Source organism: Mus pahari, chromosome 5, assembly GCF_900095145.1.
Source record: "Mus pahari chromosome 5, PAHARI_EIJ_v1.1, whole genome shotgun sequence".
Classification (NCBI taxonomy): domain Eukaryota; kingdom Metazoa; phylum Chordata; class Mammalia; order Rodentia; family Muridae; genus Mus; species Mus pahari.
The window spans coordinates 67,247,551-67,268,154 of record NC_034594.1 but is presented as its reverse complement, the minus strand read 5'-3'; the positions used below and the strand labels follow the sequence as shown (position 1 = coordinate 67,268,154).

Sequence of the window (20,604 nt, the reverse complement as noted above, 5' to 3'; positions counted from 1 at the left end):
AAAAAAAAAAAAAAAAAAAAAAAAATTCAAAGGTTTGGCAGAGGGACTTCTAGAACCCTTTCAAGTTATTTATGTCCCTCCCCTCAGAAGATGACGATGAAGGCCAGGTCCCTTCCCCCCAAAATGCTTGACCTGAGAGACCGTTAGAAAGACACTTGAGAACCTCTAGCAAATGAGTGTCAGTTTCATTTCTGCTCTGTGCCCAGAATCTCCCCACCCCCTGTTCTATACCCTCAGGCAGCTCAGTCCACATGCAAAGTTCAAATCCTGCTAGGGTCAGTTTTCAGGCATGGCCTTCTACCAGTTGCTAGCCCAGGGAGAACTCCGTGCATGGTAGAGAGGGCTCTGCCCTCTGTTGGGCATGTGGTGGGCACTGCAGCCACTTACCCAGATCAGCAGCTGAGCCAGGACCACGTTGCCCTTGCGACAGGCCAGGTGCAGTGCTGTGCGACCGTCTCCTTCCCCACAGGTCTCATTCACCTCATCCCGGGACCCATGTGCCAGAAGAAGGATGACAGTCCGCAGGTCTTCCTCGGCCGTGGCACGTAGCAGTTGCTGGCCCAGGGAGAACTCCGTGCATGGCAATGGGGCCAGGAAGAGTTTCTGCTCATACTTGGCCCGGATCCACCTTTCCTTTTCTTCCCTGTGAAAAGTCACCACATAGGCATGCATTAGAATCGAGGCTGGAACCTCTGCTCTGGCAGTTGCCGTGGTTAGGAGGCACAGGAAGGGAGCAGAGTCAGTCAGTGTCCCCTTCCAATACCGCCCCCTTGGGGTGCTTGATTCGTTCCAGAATTGGTATCCTTCTGCCTGCAGCATCTCCTGGTTCCAGAGCCAGAACCTCTGGGTGTGGTCTGAAAGCTCTTGCTGAGGCTCCTGTAACCTCTGACATGTCAGCACAACCCTCTCCACCATGCACGGCCTGGGAGCCTGCATCAGTGCAATACAAACACGGGCTCCAAAGGTCAAAGGCTTGGGCTTTCCGAGAGAAAGGAAGGAAAGGATGGATCCCACAGCAAGATGTGCTTATATTGACCAAAAAGTAAGGTCCCAGGTGAGCTGCTCCTGTGCTCTAGGATGGCAAGTGACCAGGACTAGGGGAAGGGCAGCAGGGGCCTCATCCGAGGTATGGCGTCCCTTTTGCTCTTAAATCACTGGCATTCTGGGATGGAGGCGTGGGCGAGAGTATCCCATCACTTCCAGCTGGAGAAACACTGAAGATTCACACATATCTTTGGGGACTTGTGAAAGGCTTAAGGGGAGGGCGTGGAATGTTGATCTTGAGGATGAGTGTTCCAGGGCCCAGCTTCAAGGGGGAAAAACTGGGCAGCCTCTGAGGTTAGAGCAAAGCTAGGCACAAGAGGGGAGGGTGAAGCTGTTAGGCTGTGGGCTCTGCGATGTGCCAAGCCCTGATGAGACAGTGGACATAGTGTCTCCTGGCATGGCCTGGAGACTAGGAGCCTCAGGGGCCCGGCCCCTCCCCCAGGGTCTACCTATCACTTGGGAAGTATGCGGATGAGGAGGAGGGAGTGGAAGAGGAAGGCGAACACACCCTAGGGTGCTGTGTTATATATAGATCAAGAAGGTAGGCTTGTTGGGCACAGTGAAGTGGACCTTTAATCGGAGCACTTAGGAGGCAGAGACAAGTAAATCTCTATGAGTTCAAGGCCAGCCTGGTCAACACATCGAGTTCCAAGTCAGCCACAGGTACATAGTGGGAAGGTCCTGTCAGCTGACTTTAGGCTCTGGGATAGATGTGAGTGCAGAGTTCTCAAAAACCAACCAACCAAAAAAATAAATAAATAAATAAGTAAATAAAATAAAAATGAGAAAGGATGAGACACTGAACTCCAAAGTTTTCCTGATTCTATTCCTCATTAGGAAAAGGGGTGAAATGGGTAGGTGTGCGTGTGTGTGTTTTAAAAGAGGATCTGTGATTTCATGAGTAACCCTTAGAGTTTTCCCAGCAGCCTGTGATGTGTTCCCGAGGCCTGACCGCTGCTTCTTCATGAGGGTGATGGAGAGAGCAAGTCCATCCCACACGTATGGACAGGGTGCAATTACCTCAGACTTCAGGAAGACCCTGACTCAGTGACTGCTGAAACCCAGAGCTTCTTGAAGCAATAGTCAGAGTGCATGGCTACTGGCTGCAGGGAGGAATCCGGGGCCTTCCCCAACCCTCCAGAAAGAAAACTCATTCCATTCCCGCTTCCTAGGCCCAGAAGAAAGGCCTGTTTACACCTCTGCGCAGTGTTTACATTGCGCCTGGTGACCTAGTGTCAGGTTAGTCCTAATCTGTTTTTAAATACTTAGGCAAACAGGTCCTTCCAGGACCAAATCTGGATTAGTTTTGCTTCACTTCCTGGTACATGCGAGTGACCCCCAAGTGACCCCTGACTCTTCATTCAGAGACTTCCAGGACAAACACTTGGCTGCAGCTGAGATGAACTGGCTCCTAGATCTCTGCAGAGAAGCCCCTCACAGGCATCCTTACTTAGGCTGAAAGGGTGTGTGTGTGTGTGTGGGTGGGGGCAGCCAGGGAATGCAAGACCCAAACCGCTGTGGTTCACGGTCTACCTTAAAAGCTTGTTTATAACACGTCAAGCATTTGTTGAGGTAGTTCATAAATCAGGAAGGAGAAAGAGCAAGCCATGAGTTAAATGAGAAGGGCTAATGGTGTAGGAGACGTCCAGACCTCCGGTTTCCAATCTGCTAACTCTCATTTTTGGGCAGGCATTAAAATCACACTGTCTTATTCTGCTCCAGTTGATTTTAAAAGTCATTGCCAGATCATCCAGGGGTAACAGGAGAACTTAACATCAGAACTCGGGTCTTAACTGCGATGATTAAAATTTCATTTTAATATTCAAATATCCAGCCAAAGACTGAGCACAGATTCCTGCCTCCACCAAGGACAATCTCTAGACCTGCTGGTAGTTGTGGCTTTAGTTTCAGATGGAAACAGAACCCTGCAGTGCCAACTGCTGAGTAGGCCCCTTGGCTTTTGAGCTCACCAGAAGTCTAGGAGGCCACAGGCTTCATGCTTGCACCAGACCTGATTGTTATTTTTTATTTATTTATTTATTTAAAAAAATTTTTTTTTTGTAGTTGAAATCCATTGGGCCAGGCAGGGCAATGGAAGGTTTATGGGAGTTCAGCTGCTCCTATCAACTCCCATGCACTCCCTGTTGTTCACAATCTGTCTTCTGTGGCCACTGCCCACACTAACAAGTGCACACCAACACGTGGCTTGGTGAGCTTTCTCCAATGGTTGCTGGGAAGGAAAAGGGACTCATTGATGCTGTGAGGCCGTGCTCTCTCTCCTTTAGAGAGAGAGAGAGGTCTTGGGGTCTCAGCACTCACTCTTCTCACCCTCTTCTACTTGGACACTTGTTTTTGCCATCTGTAAAATGGGCTTATTAAAGTCAGGGCTGTTGAGATCTAAGATCTCTCTTGTGGTCTAAACACTGGCCACAGTGGCCCTTTTGTAAGCTGCCAACTGTAGAGAATCTATTTCTACTGTCCCTGTGTCAGTCAGGGCCAAGCACACAGCACTCACCAGTGTGCTGTCTGTGGTAGGCAGGCAGGGATGAAGGTTTCTAAAGAAGATGGGGAGCAGTAGAGTTCATCACGCTGACCACGGAGAAGTGGGCTGTTCTAGGCCACGGGCCTAGTGAATCCCTTAAGGGTGTGGCGACCTTCGCTAGGTTAATGATCCCATGGCTGTGTGTCTGGGGTTAGGTATGGGGTGTGTGTATGCAAGAGCCTGAGAGGCCCAAGGGTCCTTGTTGTCATGGGCCAAACTGGTTGACCCCAAGTTCACATGTTGAAGCTTTAGCTACCAGTGTGGCTTGGTTTGATGACAGGTCTTTAGGGAGCAGATTAGATTAAGTGGGGTCCCTGTGGTGAACCTCCACTCCACTCTGGCTGGGGTCCATAAAGATAGTCACCAGCCACCCTCCTCCCTCTATGCACAGCAGAAGGGCCATGCAAGCCAGGCAGAGGCCTCCCCAGGGCAAGAGCCCAGCCATTACACCTTGATCTTGCACCAGGCACTTTTGTTCCTGAAGCCTGCACAATATTTTGCTACGGCGGCTTCCCCTCAGCTCTCACCAGTGTTGGGGACACTCTGACCACAGTCCCTCTTCTGTTCTGTCAGCATCACCGCCCTAGGAAACCACAGTACCAGGGCACAATGGACTCCAATTGTTACTCTCAGGTCCCTTGGCCATGCGCTTCACTGTCCCCAAGGAAGGCCAGTTCAAGAGCAGCCGAGCTGGTAGTAGATCACCTCGCCCCGTTCCAATGCCCTGGAGGACCACTGCTCACAGCCTCTGTTAGCTAATGAGCTAAAAAATGAATTATTGGCTCGGCTGCCATCAGCAGGGAGGAGGGGCCAACCCCTCATCAGGTCTTGGTGCTGACACACCTTTAAATAAATCAACTGCAGGGAGGGAGGGGAGGGAGGGGGTGATAACCTGTCAGAAGACAGACACCAACCCCGTCCCTAAAAACAAAGAGACGTGTTCAGGAGATACCCTCTCCTCCCTGAAATGCAGCCCTTTGGGAGCAGTCCCCTGCCTCCCTCTGGATCTGACTATAACTGCCTGGTGTGTAAACCTCAGGCACACAGTGGAGTTAGAGAATGGGTGGGACCGGGGTGCAGAGCTAAAAGTCTCTACTGGGCTCAGCCAACGGTGCTCTGACACTACAGCTTGATGGGTGAACAAAGCTACTCATGGCCTTAGGGAGGGGTGACCTGGGTAAGCTCCCAGGTGTCACCACAGATGCAGCTGCCCATGTCCTGGCTGGGTTTATGCCAACTTGACACAAGCTGGAGATCTTAGAGGAGGGAGCCTCAGTTGAAAAGTGGCCTCCATAAGATGGGCTAGAGACAAAACTGTAGAGTATTTTCTTAATTAGTGATTGACAGGAGAAGGGCTTAGCCATGTGGGTGGGGCTACTTCTGGACTGGTGGCCCTGGATTCAATAAGAAAGCAGGCTGAGCAAGCCACGTGAGCAAGCCAGTAAGCAGCACTCCTCAGTGGCCTCTGCATCAGCTCCTGCCTCCAGGTTCCTGCATGTGGGTTCCTTTCCTGACTTCCTTCAATGATAGACTACAATGGGTTAAGTGTAAGCCAAATAAGCCCTTTCCTCCCCAAGTTGCTTTGGTCATGGAGTTTCATCACATCAACAGTAACTCTAACTAAGTCACCTGGGTCATGTCTCACTTGAGGCTTGCCAGTCAGAACTGGCAGCTGGTAACATGGAATGCTGAGCGACGCCCAAACTGAGAGCATGGTGAGGGAAGGGGTGGACCACGACAGACTTCGTGGACCACAGCCTCCTGATGGCCCGCAGGCAGAAGTCAGAGGCCACAGATGTAGTACCACTGACTTTGTGGTACCAGAATTGAGGTGAAAGCCACCAGATCTCAGGATGGGGACTGAGACAGACACAGTCTACAATTGCTGACATGGGCAAAGGCAAACAGGAAGTCAGGGCATGCAGAGGACTCTGTCACTTCTGTGGAGACCTGGGACAGGAGCTCTTCACTGTGTGTGAGCTACGCTGGAGCCCAAGGGTCTGGTCCTCATAGGAGTCCCTTGTGCTTAGTGCTGGAGGAGCATCAATTGCAGGGCTTGTCACCAGGGCAAAGCCAACCAAATGACAGCACTATTGATTGCCATGATGGTAATGACTGTGACATGCCTGTGCTCAAGTGGCTGAGGCTGTGTCCGGTGAGGCACGTACCATTTCTAGCTGTCTAACGCTGGTATCCAGATTTTATTCCCCATCTTAGTGAGCACTCAGCAGTAGGTTCCTTACATGAGTCCATAAGGGGACTGTCTCAACAGCCCTGCTCTGTAACCAGTATGCTCTGCACATATGTGTCCCCCACTCCCTGACTCCTCTGTGGAAACCACAACCCCCAAGATGATGGTCTTCTGAACCAGGGTTTTGAGGTTGATATTGTTCAGCCCAGCTGGGGGTATAGCTTAGTAGCTAGAATGTGGGAGATTCTGGGCCCTGTCCCCAGTTCCCAAATAAACGTCGCAGTCTAAGACATTTGTTACACCACTGACTAAGACCAAGAGGCAGACCTAGCCTCTCCGTATCATCTCCTCACTTTTATTTATAGCTGCATGAGCCAAGTGGTAGGGATGGGTCACGATTCCATGGATGGATGCTGGAGTGGAGCTGACAGAGGGTATCAGGGTTGGGTTGGGCAGAGAGTGGATATAATCATAATGGCTGTCCTGTTAGGTACAGATCAGGAGGGCTCCTGCTGGCACCCACTGAGGACAGCAGATACGGTTTATCTTTGTCACCACAATCTGTTTTCCCTCCTAGCTTTCTTCCTTACTCAGATTATTTCACTATCATTAAGAACACCAACCAACGAACCAACCAACCAAAAGAACAACACAGTGCAGAACAGGCATAGAATAGAGAGAAAGAAAGTTACTACTGAGTGTGTGAGGAGGGTGGGCTAAAGTCACTGTCTGAGGCTAAAGCCCACCAAGTGGGACGCTACTGCTAAGGACTGTCATTTGAGCACTGGGGGAGGCCTTCTTAGAGAAGGGGTCCTGGTAGCTTTTTAGTTTTGTGAGACAGAGCTTCATGTAGCCAAAACTAGCTTTTGACTAGCCAGCTAAAACTGGCTTTGACCTTCTGATCCTCCTGCCTCTGTCTCTTGAGTGCCTGGATTACAGGTACACACCATGTCTGGTTTTATACAGTGCAGAAAACCAAACTCCATGTATGCTAGGCAAACACTACAACAACTGAGTTCTACCCCCAGCCAGAGAAAGAGTCTTAATGCAATACCCGCTCTCCATTCCTGCTGCAAAGATGCCCCCCTCTCAGTTCCTACCGAGAAGCCTTTCTGACTGTCGCCAGCAGTGTTTTGGGTCTGGCAGGGAGGGCTCAGCACACTGCCAAGGGGTAAGAAGGTTAATGGGTTGATTCCCAGAAAAAAAGTTTTTCACGGAGCTTCTGATCGGCTTTCAGCACCGTCCTGCGGATGTCTAGGAGATGCGTCACTAAAAGGCAGACATGGGGGTGGGTGGCCAGACAATCCTGGGTCTTCAGGGAGCCCGCTGTCCTGGCTGGTGATAGTGCTTCTGGGCTGCTATGATGAGCTGTCCCTCAGGGGTGTAGTCCTCAGATGTCAGAATTTACAATTCTGGTTTTGGAGGCTCTGTTGTACTAGGGTCTTTTCCCAGAAGTCTACTCGCTGTGAAGTCCTCCGAGTTCATTCTTATTTGAACCTTTCTCACGAATGGTAAAGACCAAGAAGTCATTTTGCGTTTGCATCACACTGCTCCTTTCAGAAACATCTTTGCTTCCTAAAGCATGGGAGGGTTTTTTTTTTTTTTTTTTAAATACTGATTTTATAGGCCATCCTGGAGGAACGACTGCCCTTGGGGTGGGGAGGTGAAACTGGAGGAGCCACCCTTAGTCCTGAACTGGTGACAAATGAGGAGAGGAAGGACAGAGGAAGAAGAGAACAGAAAAGGCTAGCAGCAAGGAATTTGCTTCCTGCCTCAAGTAAACAGGAACTGGGAGAGGAGGCACGGAAGACAGGGCTGGAACAATATGTTTGGAGAAAGAGGGGGGCTTCCTCCCTGCGGGGCAGGCCCAGGCCCAGGGCTTGCTGAGCACAGGCCCCTGCTCCCTCCTATGCATGCCTTCTCCTGAGCTGCGTTGCTAGGGGCCAGGCCATAGCAGCAAGGATGGCCAACAAAGACCAATGGATATTTATTCCTTAATTACTGAAAGCTTGTAAGAACCTGGCCACTGTAAATCCCACATGCAGGGAGCAGGAGGCAACAGACAAGAATTTATACTCACGGAGCAAAGACAAAATAAATATCTGGCCTGACTTTTGATCAATATTATGACTGTCTTTTGCCAACCTACAGGGTATTTTATGAGCATGGGGGAACAGAACAGGATCATTATTAATTAAATAAAGTCAACTGTATTAGGCTTATTACTTCTTCAAATCACAGTTAACTGTGCTGGGTCATGGGGTTCGCAGATCTATAGGCAGGTGCAGGTGCAGGTGCAGGCATCAGAAGGTGACAAGTGCCTGTCCACATGCTCCATAGTCATGGAGGTCATAAGGATCGTAGCAGCTGGTGCAGTCCATGTGGCCCAGAGGGTACCTGGGTAATAGTGGGGTTTTTCAGCTGGCTGAGCTTGGTCTCACCCTGTGTTCCTATCTAAGATACAGCTGACACCTTGAGCCCCTTGGGGGTCATGCATTAGGAACACCAGGCCCTTCTCCACATTTGCCCCTAGGAGCCTCCTGGAGTGGTAGGACTCAATACTGGCAAAGGCCCAAAGACAGGCATTCCTGGAGTTTCCTTGTTAATTGCCAGGCCTAAGACCCTTCTAGCTCCAGCCATGGTGATCACTCCTTGTGACTCAAAACTGGAAGACAAACAGAGCAGACGGCCAGCGTGCAGGGGCTGGGGAGAGGCAGGAGTGGGTTACAGTGCAAGGCACTGGGGGGCTAGAGGGTGGACATTTGCAGCCACCTTGGATTCTGACCCTGGAATTCGGGTTTCAGAAGGGGACCTTGCGGGAGGAAAATGGTCCGGGAGTTGGGGCTATATGATGGGACACATCAGAGACAATTCTACTCCCTGGGAGCATATGGCAAGAGGCAGTGTATAAACCAGGAATAGCCGCGTTACCAGAGCCAGTTGCACCTTGATCATGTCAGCTTTCAGAAGCACAAGAGACAAATTTTCTTCCTGTAAACTACCTGGTCTGGCAGCAGCAAAGGACTAAGACAGGGAGTCATATGACTGCCGAGCCCAGGTGCTATCCTTGGTCATTCCGCCAACCCTTCCTTCATCCTCATTTGCACACTGGTAAAACTGGAGTCAGGTCAAGAACGCTTGTATACCTTAAATAAACACTGAGAGCCTGGGTGTGTGTGTGTGTGTGATGTGTCTGCAATCCCCATTCTCGGGAAGTGAGGCAGGAGGACTGCTATGGGTTTGAGAACAGCCTGAGCTACAAAATGATTCTAAGCTGACTGACAGCCCTTCGTGTGTGTGTGTGTGTGTGTGTGTGTGTGTGTGTGTGTGTGTGAGAGAGAGAGAGAGAGAGAGAGAGAGAGAGAGAGAGAGAGAGAGAGAGAGAGAGAGAGAGAGCGTGTGTGTGTGGGGGTGGGGGGGGGGGTGTGTGTGTGAGAGAGAGAGAGAGAGAGAGAGAGAGAGAGAGAGAGAGAGAGAGAGAGCGAGAGCGCGCTCCAGCTGTCTGCTCTGTATGTGTCCAGTCACACTGGCTGCCCCTGCTGCTAACGAGGGTCCTGCGTCTGGTAGCCTGTAAGGAAACCCGGCCTGGGCTGTAGAGTTTCTCCAAAACTCAGAACAGCAGAACCAAGGGAGGTATGCGTGTCTTTTATTTCTGCATTCTGAGAATCTAACAGCTTTTCCTAGTATTGGTCTTGGCAGAGGATGGTCTCCTGCTGGCCAGGGGCTGGTTAGGTCAGCCACATCTTCCCGCATGGAGCCAGCAGAGCACGTCCATTTGGATGCAAAACTCGACTGGAATTGTCCAGATCTCATCAGAACCTCAGGGACAGGGTGAGGGAGCTGTACCTCCTGGCTGGTGCTGCCTCTAAGCAAGGCAATTCTGTTACTACACATCAGGCATTGCTACCGTGTCCTAATGTATTAAGTGGCTAAGTACTGTGGTTTCAGATGGGATTCTGACAGTGAACCTCAGAGACCTGTCTCCCTAGGGATCACAGAAAGACAAGCTGTCTGTGAGAACTAAGAGCCTGAGCAGCAGATACCCCAGGCACTGGCTTATGAAGAATTGCCTGGGAGGCTATAGAAATGAGTCTCTGCACAGGGACTCAGCTTGGTACCACTCAAAGTACCAGCCCCAGGAGCTATGGCTAGACCCAGTCCCTTGGCAGGCATGCTTGGAACCTTTTCTCTAAGACCTCTGGAACACAGTAGCTCCTCGGTAAGCAGCTGAAGATCAGATCTTGTATTTCCTCGGTCCTGGGTTTGAATTCTCCCTTAGACTCTGTAGAGTGGTATCAGGCTCCTGGGATTACAAGATGTTCATATAATGAAAATGGAGAGAGGGTACTGGGGTGTGTGTGATGAGGTACAGGCCAGAGATGGGGAGGCAGGGTGTCTGAGGAGGGAAGTGAACCAGGAACGAGTGTAGGCTGAGGCCAGGGAACCCCGAGAAGAAAAGTGTCAGACCAGGGTGACCACCTCAGCTGGCACAGAGAAGATGGGGAGTGCTGCCGCCCTGCTTAGGGCAACAGGCACTTGGACCAGGAGCTTGGGAAGATCAACAGGTGGATGGGCTACACCATGGAGCTCCATACCTGAGCAACAGGGCAGTGACTGCTCTGGATGGCCTTTCTCCTTTTCCTGGGAGGTCGTGGGGAAGATACAACAGGAAAGGACAGGGTTCCTGTTTAGTAATGAAGAGGAGGAAGCCCTCCATAAAGATGGGACATGAGGCAGTGCGAGCAGGGGGGCGGGACCCTTGGAGATGGATGCTCAGGAGGCTGGGCACAGGGAGCAGAAACCCAGGTGTGGACTAGCAGACAGGAGGGCACCAAAAGCTCTTAGAAATCTAAGTTCCAAGCAAACGACGTGAGGAAATGCCTCACTGTTAGAGAAAGGAAAAGGCCACTTTGCCCCTGAAACAGCCAAGATATGATGCCAGCATTTCCCTCTGTCTCATGTCCCTGTTTTCTACCCTAGAGTAAAATAACACAAAGAAACACAAGCGCTTTAGGCATCCAACCCCAGTTTCACTTCCTAAGCACAATTTCTCTAGGTGTCTCTCAGCTCCTGTGTGTTTGGATGGGGAGGCTTTTCAGTAAAACTAGGCACAGATGCAGTAGATACTTCTGAGTCCTGATACTGGGAAGAAAGGAAAGAACTGTCTATTTTAAGGCATCAATCCAAGAAATCTGTGCCAGGCGAGGGTGAGCCTGGGCAAGTGGAGCGAGGCTGATCTAGATTCCGTGTAATGTGGCATGAAACGCAGCTAGACCTCGGCAGCCCTCCCGGCTGCCCTGGTGGTGGAGCCCCCATCACAGCGAATTAAGTCCGCCATAACAGTGGCTGATGTGATGGGCTTTGGAATGCACTGCATCATAAACATATAAGGGAAGAGAAATGGCCCTTCTCCTCCACCCGGGATAATGTAAGATGGATGCAATCCCTCCCATGGTGTGCACCGCTGCCCTTTAAACACAAGGGAGAGGAAGTCCAAGGCCCCTTCTGCAGGGAAAGCAAGGCCAGGAACAAGAGGGACCACTAAGCACAGGCTCCACCCATGGCTTCTGGGAGTGACCCTCAAAACAGGAAAGGTCCCAGGTTGCTAAGCTGCAGCCCATTTAGAAAAGCCATAGGAAGTCCTGAGCAGTCTGCCAGGACTGACTGGCCACTTCTGCCATAAACTGCCAATGGCTTTAAGAACATAATCCTTGGTAACAATCTTTAAAAAAGACATAAGACTACTTACTGATTTTGAACAATAAAGTATCTTCTTAATGAACCTTTTTTTCTTTGAATCTAGGGGTGGGAGGAGAGCCCACAGTCACAGCTACCAAGCAGAACAATAAGGATACAGGCTTTCCAGGAGGGGAGGCATTGAGAATATGCAAATGTAGAGACACTTAAAGGTAATTTGCATTTTAACTTTTTTTTTTTTTTTTCAAAGTAGGAAAACCTAGAAAGTGCTGTGGATGTGAATAGGATTAGTAGTCTGGACCTGCTGATTCCAGTGGGCATAACCCACAGACACGTTCCCTAGTGGGGAAGGTCAGCCTTTGAGCAGCCCAGGATGGGCTCTGTCCCAATGTGGTGACAGTGAAAATATTATTGGAGACCAGAGAGCTTTTTCTTGGAGGAAACCTTACAACGAACTACTGCTGGTTTTTCTTCATCAACTAATGGACGGATGTCATTAATGGCTGGGGAGACAGCTGGGGTGGCAGGGGGCTTGCTGAATAGCATGAGGACCTAAGTTTGGGTCCCCAGCACCTACATAAAACACCAGCCTATAATACCAGCACTGGGGTGGTAGAGACAGGAGAGTCCGAGGATCGCTGGCCACCCTCCCGAGAGCGCACAAACACATGATCTCTCTCTCTTCTCTCTCCTCTCCTCTCCTCTCTCTCTCTCTCTCTCTCTCTCTCTCTCTCTCTCTCTCTCTCTCTCTCTCTCTCTCTCTCTCTCTCTCTCTCTCTCTCTCTCTCTCTCTCTCTCTCTCTCTCTCTCTCAAATTCATACATCCACTAGGTAATTTTTCCAATTGTAGAATTGTTTCAGTGGACCTGGCCACATTACAATTCATCTTAAGGGTATGAATTCATCCTCTGTGTAGAGAAAGCTTTATTATTTAATCAGGGTCATTGAAACTATTTCATTAAAGTCACCAAACCTCTAACTAAGGGGTCAGGAGGCAGAAATCTGGCCAGACGTTTTATTTTCCACAAGCAATGCAATCTAGCCGACTTTCTGTCATTGGCTTTACAGGCAAGGTGAACTCTGAGAGATGAGCTTTCTCATGGAGAGACCTCGGGGCAGGGGCTGGAGCAGCTCCTGGCCCCAGACACAGCATGGCCGCACAGCTCTGTGGCATGGGGACACATGGCCCGTGGTAAAGCCTCTACTGTCACTGGCAGAATTCTCAACCGTTACTGCTTTAGACAGTCCCCAACAGTTCAGCCGACTGAGTACCAGCTAGGTGGTGGTGGCAGAGTTGTGGCCGGTCCATGGAGAAGCAGCAGAATGGAAGTCAGGGATAAGGATCTGTAAGCAGATTCTGAACCCACGCACTCCACCCTCTCTCTGCAGAGAAGCCCCTAACTGAGACATTTAACTGCTGGCTGCAGAGCTGGCTAAGGCCTAGCTCTGGTCTGGAGTCTGAGTCCAGCTTCATTGCAAGTCTTTTCCCCCTTGGTTGCTTTGTTTTTGGTTTTTATTTATTTATTTTTTTTTCAAGTTTCTCTATATAGTCCTGGCTATCCTAGGACTCACTCTGTAGACTAGGCTGGCCTTGAACTCACAGGAGGATATTGGCTTGCCTCTGACTCCCGAGTGCTGGGACAAAAGGTGTGAGCCACCACTGTCCAACCATTAAAAACCCTTTTAAAAGGCTTCTGGGGGGGAAAAAAGTTCCAAGGTATCAGACACCTTCCTCTGGCCTCTGTGAGCACCAAGCATATATATGGCACATGCAAAGCATGACACACACAAATAATAATAATAATAATATGATGATGATGATGGATACAACAGTCCCTCACATATGCACAGGCAAAGCATCCATACACATCAATAATGACCTCACAAACAGGTGCCTATGGCTGTATATGATGCATACCTATACTTAGTGCCAACAATGTAAACTTTAAAAGAGTTAAGATGGCAAATTTTGGATGACATATATTTTACTACTGCTATATTTTTCCCCCAAGACAGAGTGTCTCATAGTCCAGGCTGGCTGTGTATCCCTTATATAGCCCAAGATGACCCTGAGCTACTCATCCTTTTGGTCCCTTTCTTAAATGCTAGTATTACACGTGTGAGCCACCATGTCTACTTTATATAGTTCTAGATACTGAAAGCATGGCTTCATGCATACTTGGCAAATATTCTGTCAACTGAGTCACCCATCAATGTCTGCAGTTTGCATTATTGTCTGAAGTTACTTTTCTACTGCTGTGATAAAACATCATGATGAAGGCAACCTTGTAAAAGGAAGTATTTAATTACGTTTATAGTTGAGAGGGTTAGAGTCTGCAACAGAGCAGAAACAGCTAAGAGCTTACACTTTATCCACAACTAGGAAGCAGAGAGGGAGGGAGCTAACTGGGAATAATGCTGGTCTTTTGCAAGCTCCAAGCCCAACCCCTCCACCTTCTCTAAGGCTACACCCTCTAATCTTTCTCAAACAGTTCCACCAACTAGGGGCCAAGTAATCAAACGTATGAGCCTATGACACCATTTGCATTTAAACCATCACAGTTTTTGTGAGTGAAGCTGTTAGGAAAAGTTTTATGCATTTTGTGTCGAGTTTTTATTTTTCTAGCCAAAATGTCTAAGAGTACTAAATACCAAGTCATGTAGGAAATATACACATATCCACCAAACTTGTTCTCTACACTAGAAGAGATGAGTTTTTAAAAACCAAGTACTACGATGATCAAGTAGATTTTAGAGGCAGTGGCACCCCATGTCAGTGACTGCATCTACTACATTACCATGGAAGGAGGCACACTCACAACTACAGCTATGCCAAAGTCTAGAAGAAAAACACATGCCACCAAGGAGAAGGTGGCACGCAGGTGTCAAGTACCGTATACAGCCACCAAACCCAGACACTATTACACATGCCAGCAAGATTTTGCTGACAGGACCCTGGTATAGCTATCTCTCGTGAGGCTATGCCAGTGCCTGGCAAAAACAGAAGTGGATGCTCACAGTCATCTATTGGATGGAACACAGGGCCCCTAATGAAGGAGCTAGAGAAAGTACCCAAGGAGCTAAAGGGGTCAGCAACCCTATAGGAGGAACAACAATATGAACTAACCAGTAACCCCCAGAACTGTGTCTCTAGTTGCATATGTAGCAGAGGATGGCCTAGTTGGCCATCAATGGGAGGAGAGGCCCTTGGTCTTTTGAAGATCATATGACCCAGCACAGGGGAATGCCAGGGCCAGGAAGTGGGAGTGGGTGGGTTGGGGAACAGGGCAGGGGGAAGGTATAGGGGACTTTTGGGATAGCATTTGAAATGTAAATGAGGAAAATATCTAATAAAAAGGACTGGTAAGTGGGTTTAGGGAGATCAAATCTGTAAGGTTGTCAATAACGTTTATGAGACGCCTGTATCTGCTGGCTTTCAGCAGGAAAAGTTAACCATCTGAGCAATTGGAAGCACCCAAGACAGGGCAGGACCTCCCAGCACTGCCAAGGTCCCAGCCACCAGGCAGCTCAGTTCAACTGCCCGGTTTTCCATGCCTCTCTTCTGTCTCTTTGTAGTCTCTTTGGGAGCACATTTGGAAATTATTGAAAAAGATAAAATGACTCTAATCTGTTACCAATTAGAAGAAATGCGAAAATTATTTTCTAATTTGTGACTCTGGAGCACACGTCTCAAAACCCCAAGAGAAGTAATTGGAATAATCACGGCTGCTCCTGAATATTTCTATTATGCTCTTGAAATAAGAGTGGCTCTGTCCTTTCTGAATCATATGCCTGGGGGTTGAAGGTCTCTACAGACGCCAAAGCTCTGGTGGTAAGTCACGATTCTATCTGGGCTGTGCAGTGGGCCCTAGGCAGCCGGTACCCTGCTCTGGGCCGGGTGCAGGGGCATGGATGGAGAGAGAGGAGCTGTGATCTCTGTAATCCTACTGCAGGGCAACCCACCCCCAACTTCCCCATCCTGGGAACTCCTTTGTAGCTGGAAGGCATAAGCTTGATTTATGAGAAAGAATGTGGGTTCCCCCCCTTTCCAAACCTAGTTATCCTACGACTTGAGTGACTACCCCCTGAAAATTGATAATTTCTTGGTGCTTAACAGTAGAAGGTCCACCAATGAGGAGTGTGGCACGCTAATAAATTTATAGGGCGTTATAGCCAATTAGAGCGCACCAGCCGTTTGACGCCAATCAACTTACCATTCCGCAAATGCACTCTTTATGGCCCGCACTCTTGTGGTTCCATCCCTCATTTCTATGTTTGAAAATCAGCACATGAATGCTGACAGTACAGGAATCTGGAATTGGTAACAGGCCTTCTGGGGAAAGCAACCTTCCTTTCCCTCAGGGCAAACTTCTCTTTGTTCTGTGGTGGGAGGTGTGGAGTGGACTCTGAGGTGGGTAAAGGCGATTCGCTCAAGATGTCGGGTATCTCTCATGAGTGCAGGCCATTCTGGAGCCTTCTGCAGATATGAGGTTGTTGTTTCTTTAAATCTCTGCTTCCTAGTGACTGGACAGAGGTTCAGAGGGCAACTGGAAATGGACAGGCTGGGAAGGAATTGGGCATGAGGAGGAAACAGGAATGTGTAAGTCCAGCTTTTTACGTAGAGCATTGCCTGAGATGCCTCGTTATTTCTTTGGGGAAAAGCTGTCCATGTGGATTTGGCTTGGATGCTGCCACAGGTCTGAGCCGTCTGGCTTGGACGCTTCCTTTGGACATGGCGGTTGTGTCTCTCTGTCTTTCCTCTGAGTTGTTCCATGGTTACCCCTTCTCCTTAGGAGTTTTCCGGGAGAGCCTTCCATCCCTTTTTTGCAGCAACTCGCTCTCTGACTCCTCACTGTTTCTAGTATTTGCCCCCCCCCCACTCCAGTTCATCTTGTCTAGCACCCTCTGCTTAAGGGAATACCAGTTGTGCACTCTGAGCATGTGGATGAACGGTGACATCCACACAGCACTGTGTGAGGTCCTGGAGCAGGTGGGTGGAGGCAGGCAGAGACGAACATTGGTGGAATGTGTACTCTGTGTACTGTGATCCACGGGAGTAAAACCCATCAGCACAAGCCATGTTCTCTTAGTTTCTAATATACAGACAGCCTGAAATTAATTTACACAGTAAAACCCGGGTCAAGAATTAACACTGCTTCCTTCAGCTTAGGAACACAGAGGACACCGGCAAAAATGAGGACAGCAACATAGTGAACCCAAGACACCAACAACAACTGGTATTCAAAGGGGCGCCAAAGTCTCTGTGCACCGTCCTCTACCAAGAGCAGACAGTGCCAGCTGACTAACGCACTCTGTGTTAGTGTTTTCTGCCTCACTCAGCAGCTGCACAACCACAATACAGACTCCAAGGGTTCTTGTTTTCTATCAGAGTTGGGGTCACCCTCTTCTTCCTCAGGGTACAAGCACCACATGAGGAAACTACCTTTGCCAATTTCCAAATAAAAAAATACTGGTGACTTCTCTTAGCAGGAGTGGAGGGTTCCTCTCAGAGACCTGACTAGACTATGACAGGGAGGAGCAAGGCCAGGTCACTTCAAAGTGAAATGCACACTAGTCAAGACCCTCAACTTTCTGCAAGTGAGCATTATGGAGAATCTTGGTGGCTGCAGAGCGAGGACTTGCCCAGAGTTATCTCAATACACTGAGAAATGACCCTTCTAGCTCTGTGCTGCTTTCAGTGGGCTTCCATGCTGAGCCTGAGCTGGAGGCTGGTATCAGTACATCTGACCAACCGAGCCTTCATCTTCATACACTTCTTTTTTTTTTTTTTTTTTTTTTTTTGGTTTTTCAAGACGGGGTTTCTCTGTGTAGCCCTGGCTGTCCTGGAACTCACTCTGTAGACCAGGTTGACCTCGAACTCAGAAATCCGCCTGCCTCTGCCTCCCGAGTGCTGGGATTAAAGGCGTGAGCCACCACGCCCCGGCTTCCTCATACACTTCTAAGGACGTAGAGAACAATGGGACCTCCTTCTCACCCCCTAGATCTCTGGAGTGTCGTTTCCCACCAGTGCCCACCCGAAAGCCTCATGATAGGAGCTAGTGAATCAAGTTTTACAGATACAACAACTTCCTTGATGGAGAGGAAGGAGCTATGCCTTAGTTGCCATCTGTAGAGGCCACAGTACCACGTACAAATACAGAAAGCTTGTGGAGAACAGGGTGACTGGATCACCCCATCCATACGCTTCTACTCAGAGTACCACAGGTGGGAAGATTCTACCACCACTTCAACAGAGACTGTGGGTCAGGGATAGGCATGTCACGGTAGGGTCGCGACAAATGGACGGTCAGAATATTCACAGTAAATGGCCCTGAAAGAGGACCAGCTCCTTTATATATAGGAAGGGGCTGAGGGACTCTTTCAAGACTGAACACAGCACACAGAACGCTGTCCCCACCCCTACCCCCACCCCTACCCCCACCCGGGGCTTCTGCTTCCTCTCATTCCCACCTCGCCCCCTAAACAGCACTGGAATGCCCTGTCCCCTGATGGGCTTCATAATGAGAAGAGCTGTCAATCACAGCTCCATTAGCCTGGACAGACTTTCAGTTCCTGAAACAATTTATTGGATTCCCAGAAGCAAACGGGCCTTCTTCCTTTTCAGCCCTGTTTTTAGGGAGCTATTCAGAGGGAGTGTGTGTCCTTCTGTCCCTGCTGGGCCGCCTTTGTCTCCTCCATCTCCTCATGAAAACAGTTTCCTGAGCCTACCTCCGCCACCGCCCTGGTTTTCCTACTGTTTGCCAAAATGTCTTCCCTCCCCTGTTCAGCTGCCACACAACCCCACCAGCTGTTTCCAGCTACTGAACCAGGGAGGCAGCAGTGAATCTATTTGCAGATTTTTGGAGAGAATGGGAGGGTGGGGTGGGGGGGAAGGGAAGAGACACATTAGGCGAAATTAAACTGATAAGAAGAAGGAATGAGCTAATGAGTGAGTGTGGCCAGTCCCCAGGTCCCGGTCCTCCCTTCCGCCATAGGAATTTAGCAAACTCTATGAAGAACAAGTAAAGATGCAGCCGCCAAAATTTTATCAACAAGCATTCAGCTTTCCTAATCGTGAGCCAGGATCTAGCTGTGGCTCAGGCTGACTGCAGACTCTTGACTGTAGCAGGCAGAGTGCTAGGTTACATGCACTCGCCCGATGCCTGGTGAGTCATTTTGAATGCATGAGGTTCTTAACATTTTTAAGATCTATGTTGATGATGACTGAAGTTATGTTCTAATAAAATTTTCAAATATATATATAAAAATTCAACCTAGTAACCTGCACTTAGGGTCTCTGTAGCTTCTGGCTTCTGAGCAGAGGGAGGTGCTGAGGATGATGTCCGATGACATTTCTTTCTCTGCTCTTCTTGAAGAATAACATGCACAGTGCCCCTGCCCCTGAGCAGGAAGATGCTGGCTTTTAGGCATAAATCACTTTAACTTTTAGCCTGGGAAAACAGGCTGCAGAAGCAGAGGGCTATGTCTTGCCTTCTGAGGCTCTCGAGTCAATAGTAAATTGGGGGACACCATTGTGCCATGGAGATCCAATCAGGGTAAAATTATGCAGTCATGTACGAAATAATATCTATTAGGCTAATTTAATCACCGAATACTTTACAGATGAATTAGAATTTAGAATCCAATTATTTCCAACATTCGGACTGTCAGAGCCTGTTTCCAGGCAGGGGAAGGAAAAGGGGGGGAAAAAGGAGCAGACAATGATTGGGGTTGGCTTTAAAAATGCAGTCAGCAAGGCTAGGACAGTGAGGGAGGAACAGCAGCTCTGCTCAGGGTTTCACCAGCACACACTCTGCCCCACCCTACAGGACCAGGACACACAGATCCCTTAGCCCTGATGGACAGCCATTGTCCTGGCCAGGAACCATACAAGCCCCTAAAGGAACCCTCCTCCCTCAGGGCTGGCACTTCACAAAGGCAGCTGGCTAGACCATACCCTGGGGTGGCCAATGGTGCAGACCAGCTACTAGGCCTGGGAGTCTGTACCCCAGAGGGCACCGTAGGAGCCATGGTCACTTCCTGGGTGATCTTGGTCCTCCGCCTCTAGCCCCTGCCCTATCTAGTACTGCACTGCCTTTCTGGGACAGTAAGGTTGTCTAGAGACTGGGAGAAACTGAGAAGAGACCAGGAGCCTGTTGACTTCTGAGGTGGGAGATTGTTATACAACTGGGGAGAAAGTTTCTGTGGGGGAAACTGAGGCCTGGGAAGGGTGGTCAACCCCAGGGGATGGGCTCATCTTTAAAAAACTAAAACTGGAGCTGGAGAGATGGCTCAGCAGTTAGGAGCACTGAGTGTTCTTCCAGAGATCCCGAGTTCAATTCCCAGCAACCACATGGTGGCTCACAGAAGGTCTGGTGCCCTCTTCTGGTGTGTCTGAAGAGAGCAATGGTGGTTTACTCATATGCATAAAATAAATTTAAAAAAATCTTAAAAAAAAAAACCCTAAAACTGACTCAGCATTCTTTATTCATTTTCTATGCATGCATGTGTATGTGTGTGTATGCATGCATATATGTGTGTGCGTGCATGTGAAGACAGAGGAGAATCAGCAGGCGTCAGGTCTCGCCTTCTACTTGTGAGTCCTTGGGACTGAACTCAGGTCTTCAAGCTTGGGAACAAGCACCTTAAACTTCAGAGCCATCATGCCAGTCCAGCTGGGTGTTCATCATGGCAGGAACAAACTGGCTCAGAAGACCGTCTCTTTCCCAAACAGAGACCATCCCATTCTCGAAGAATCAACCTGGTGGTTTCTGTTTCTCTATTTTTATAGGTTAGTTCAGGCAGCAATGGCTAGTGTAAACAACTATTTAAAAAATTATCACTCAATTTATTTATTTATTTATTTATTATTATTATTATTATTATTATTATTATTATTATTTTTGGTTTTTCGAGACAGGGTTTCTCTGTGTAGCCCTGGCTGTCCTGGAACTCAACTCTGTAGATCAGGCTGGCCTCAAACTCAGAAATCTGCCTGCCTCTGCCTCCTGAGTGCTGGGATTAAAGGCGTACGCCACCACGCCTGGATATCACTTGATTTATAAATAGAGGTTTGAATCTTTGGGTTTCAATTACTTAAATACCAACAGAGTTTTTTTTTTTTTTTTTT

The 20,604-nt window shown here is 49.0% G+C and overlaps 1 protein-coding gene across 11 annotated transcripts in view; it reads right to left on the bottom strand.

The window, feature by feature from the left end:
* Positions 1-20,604, bottom strand: part of Agap1 (ArfGAP with GTPase domain, ankyrin repeat and PH domain 1) — a 436,093-nt gene that overhangs the window by 4,928 nt on the left and 410,561 nt on the right. For all 11 annotated transcript variants that reach the window (XM_029539053.1, XM_021197517.2, XM_029539054.1 and 8 more), the window contains one exon: positions 388-643. In XM_029539053.1, coding sequence (XP_029394913.1) covers positions 388-643 — 256 coding nt within the window. The remainder of the gene's footprint in view (positions 1-387; positions 644-20,604) is intronic.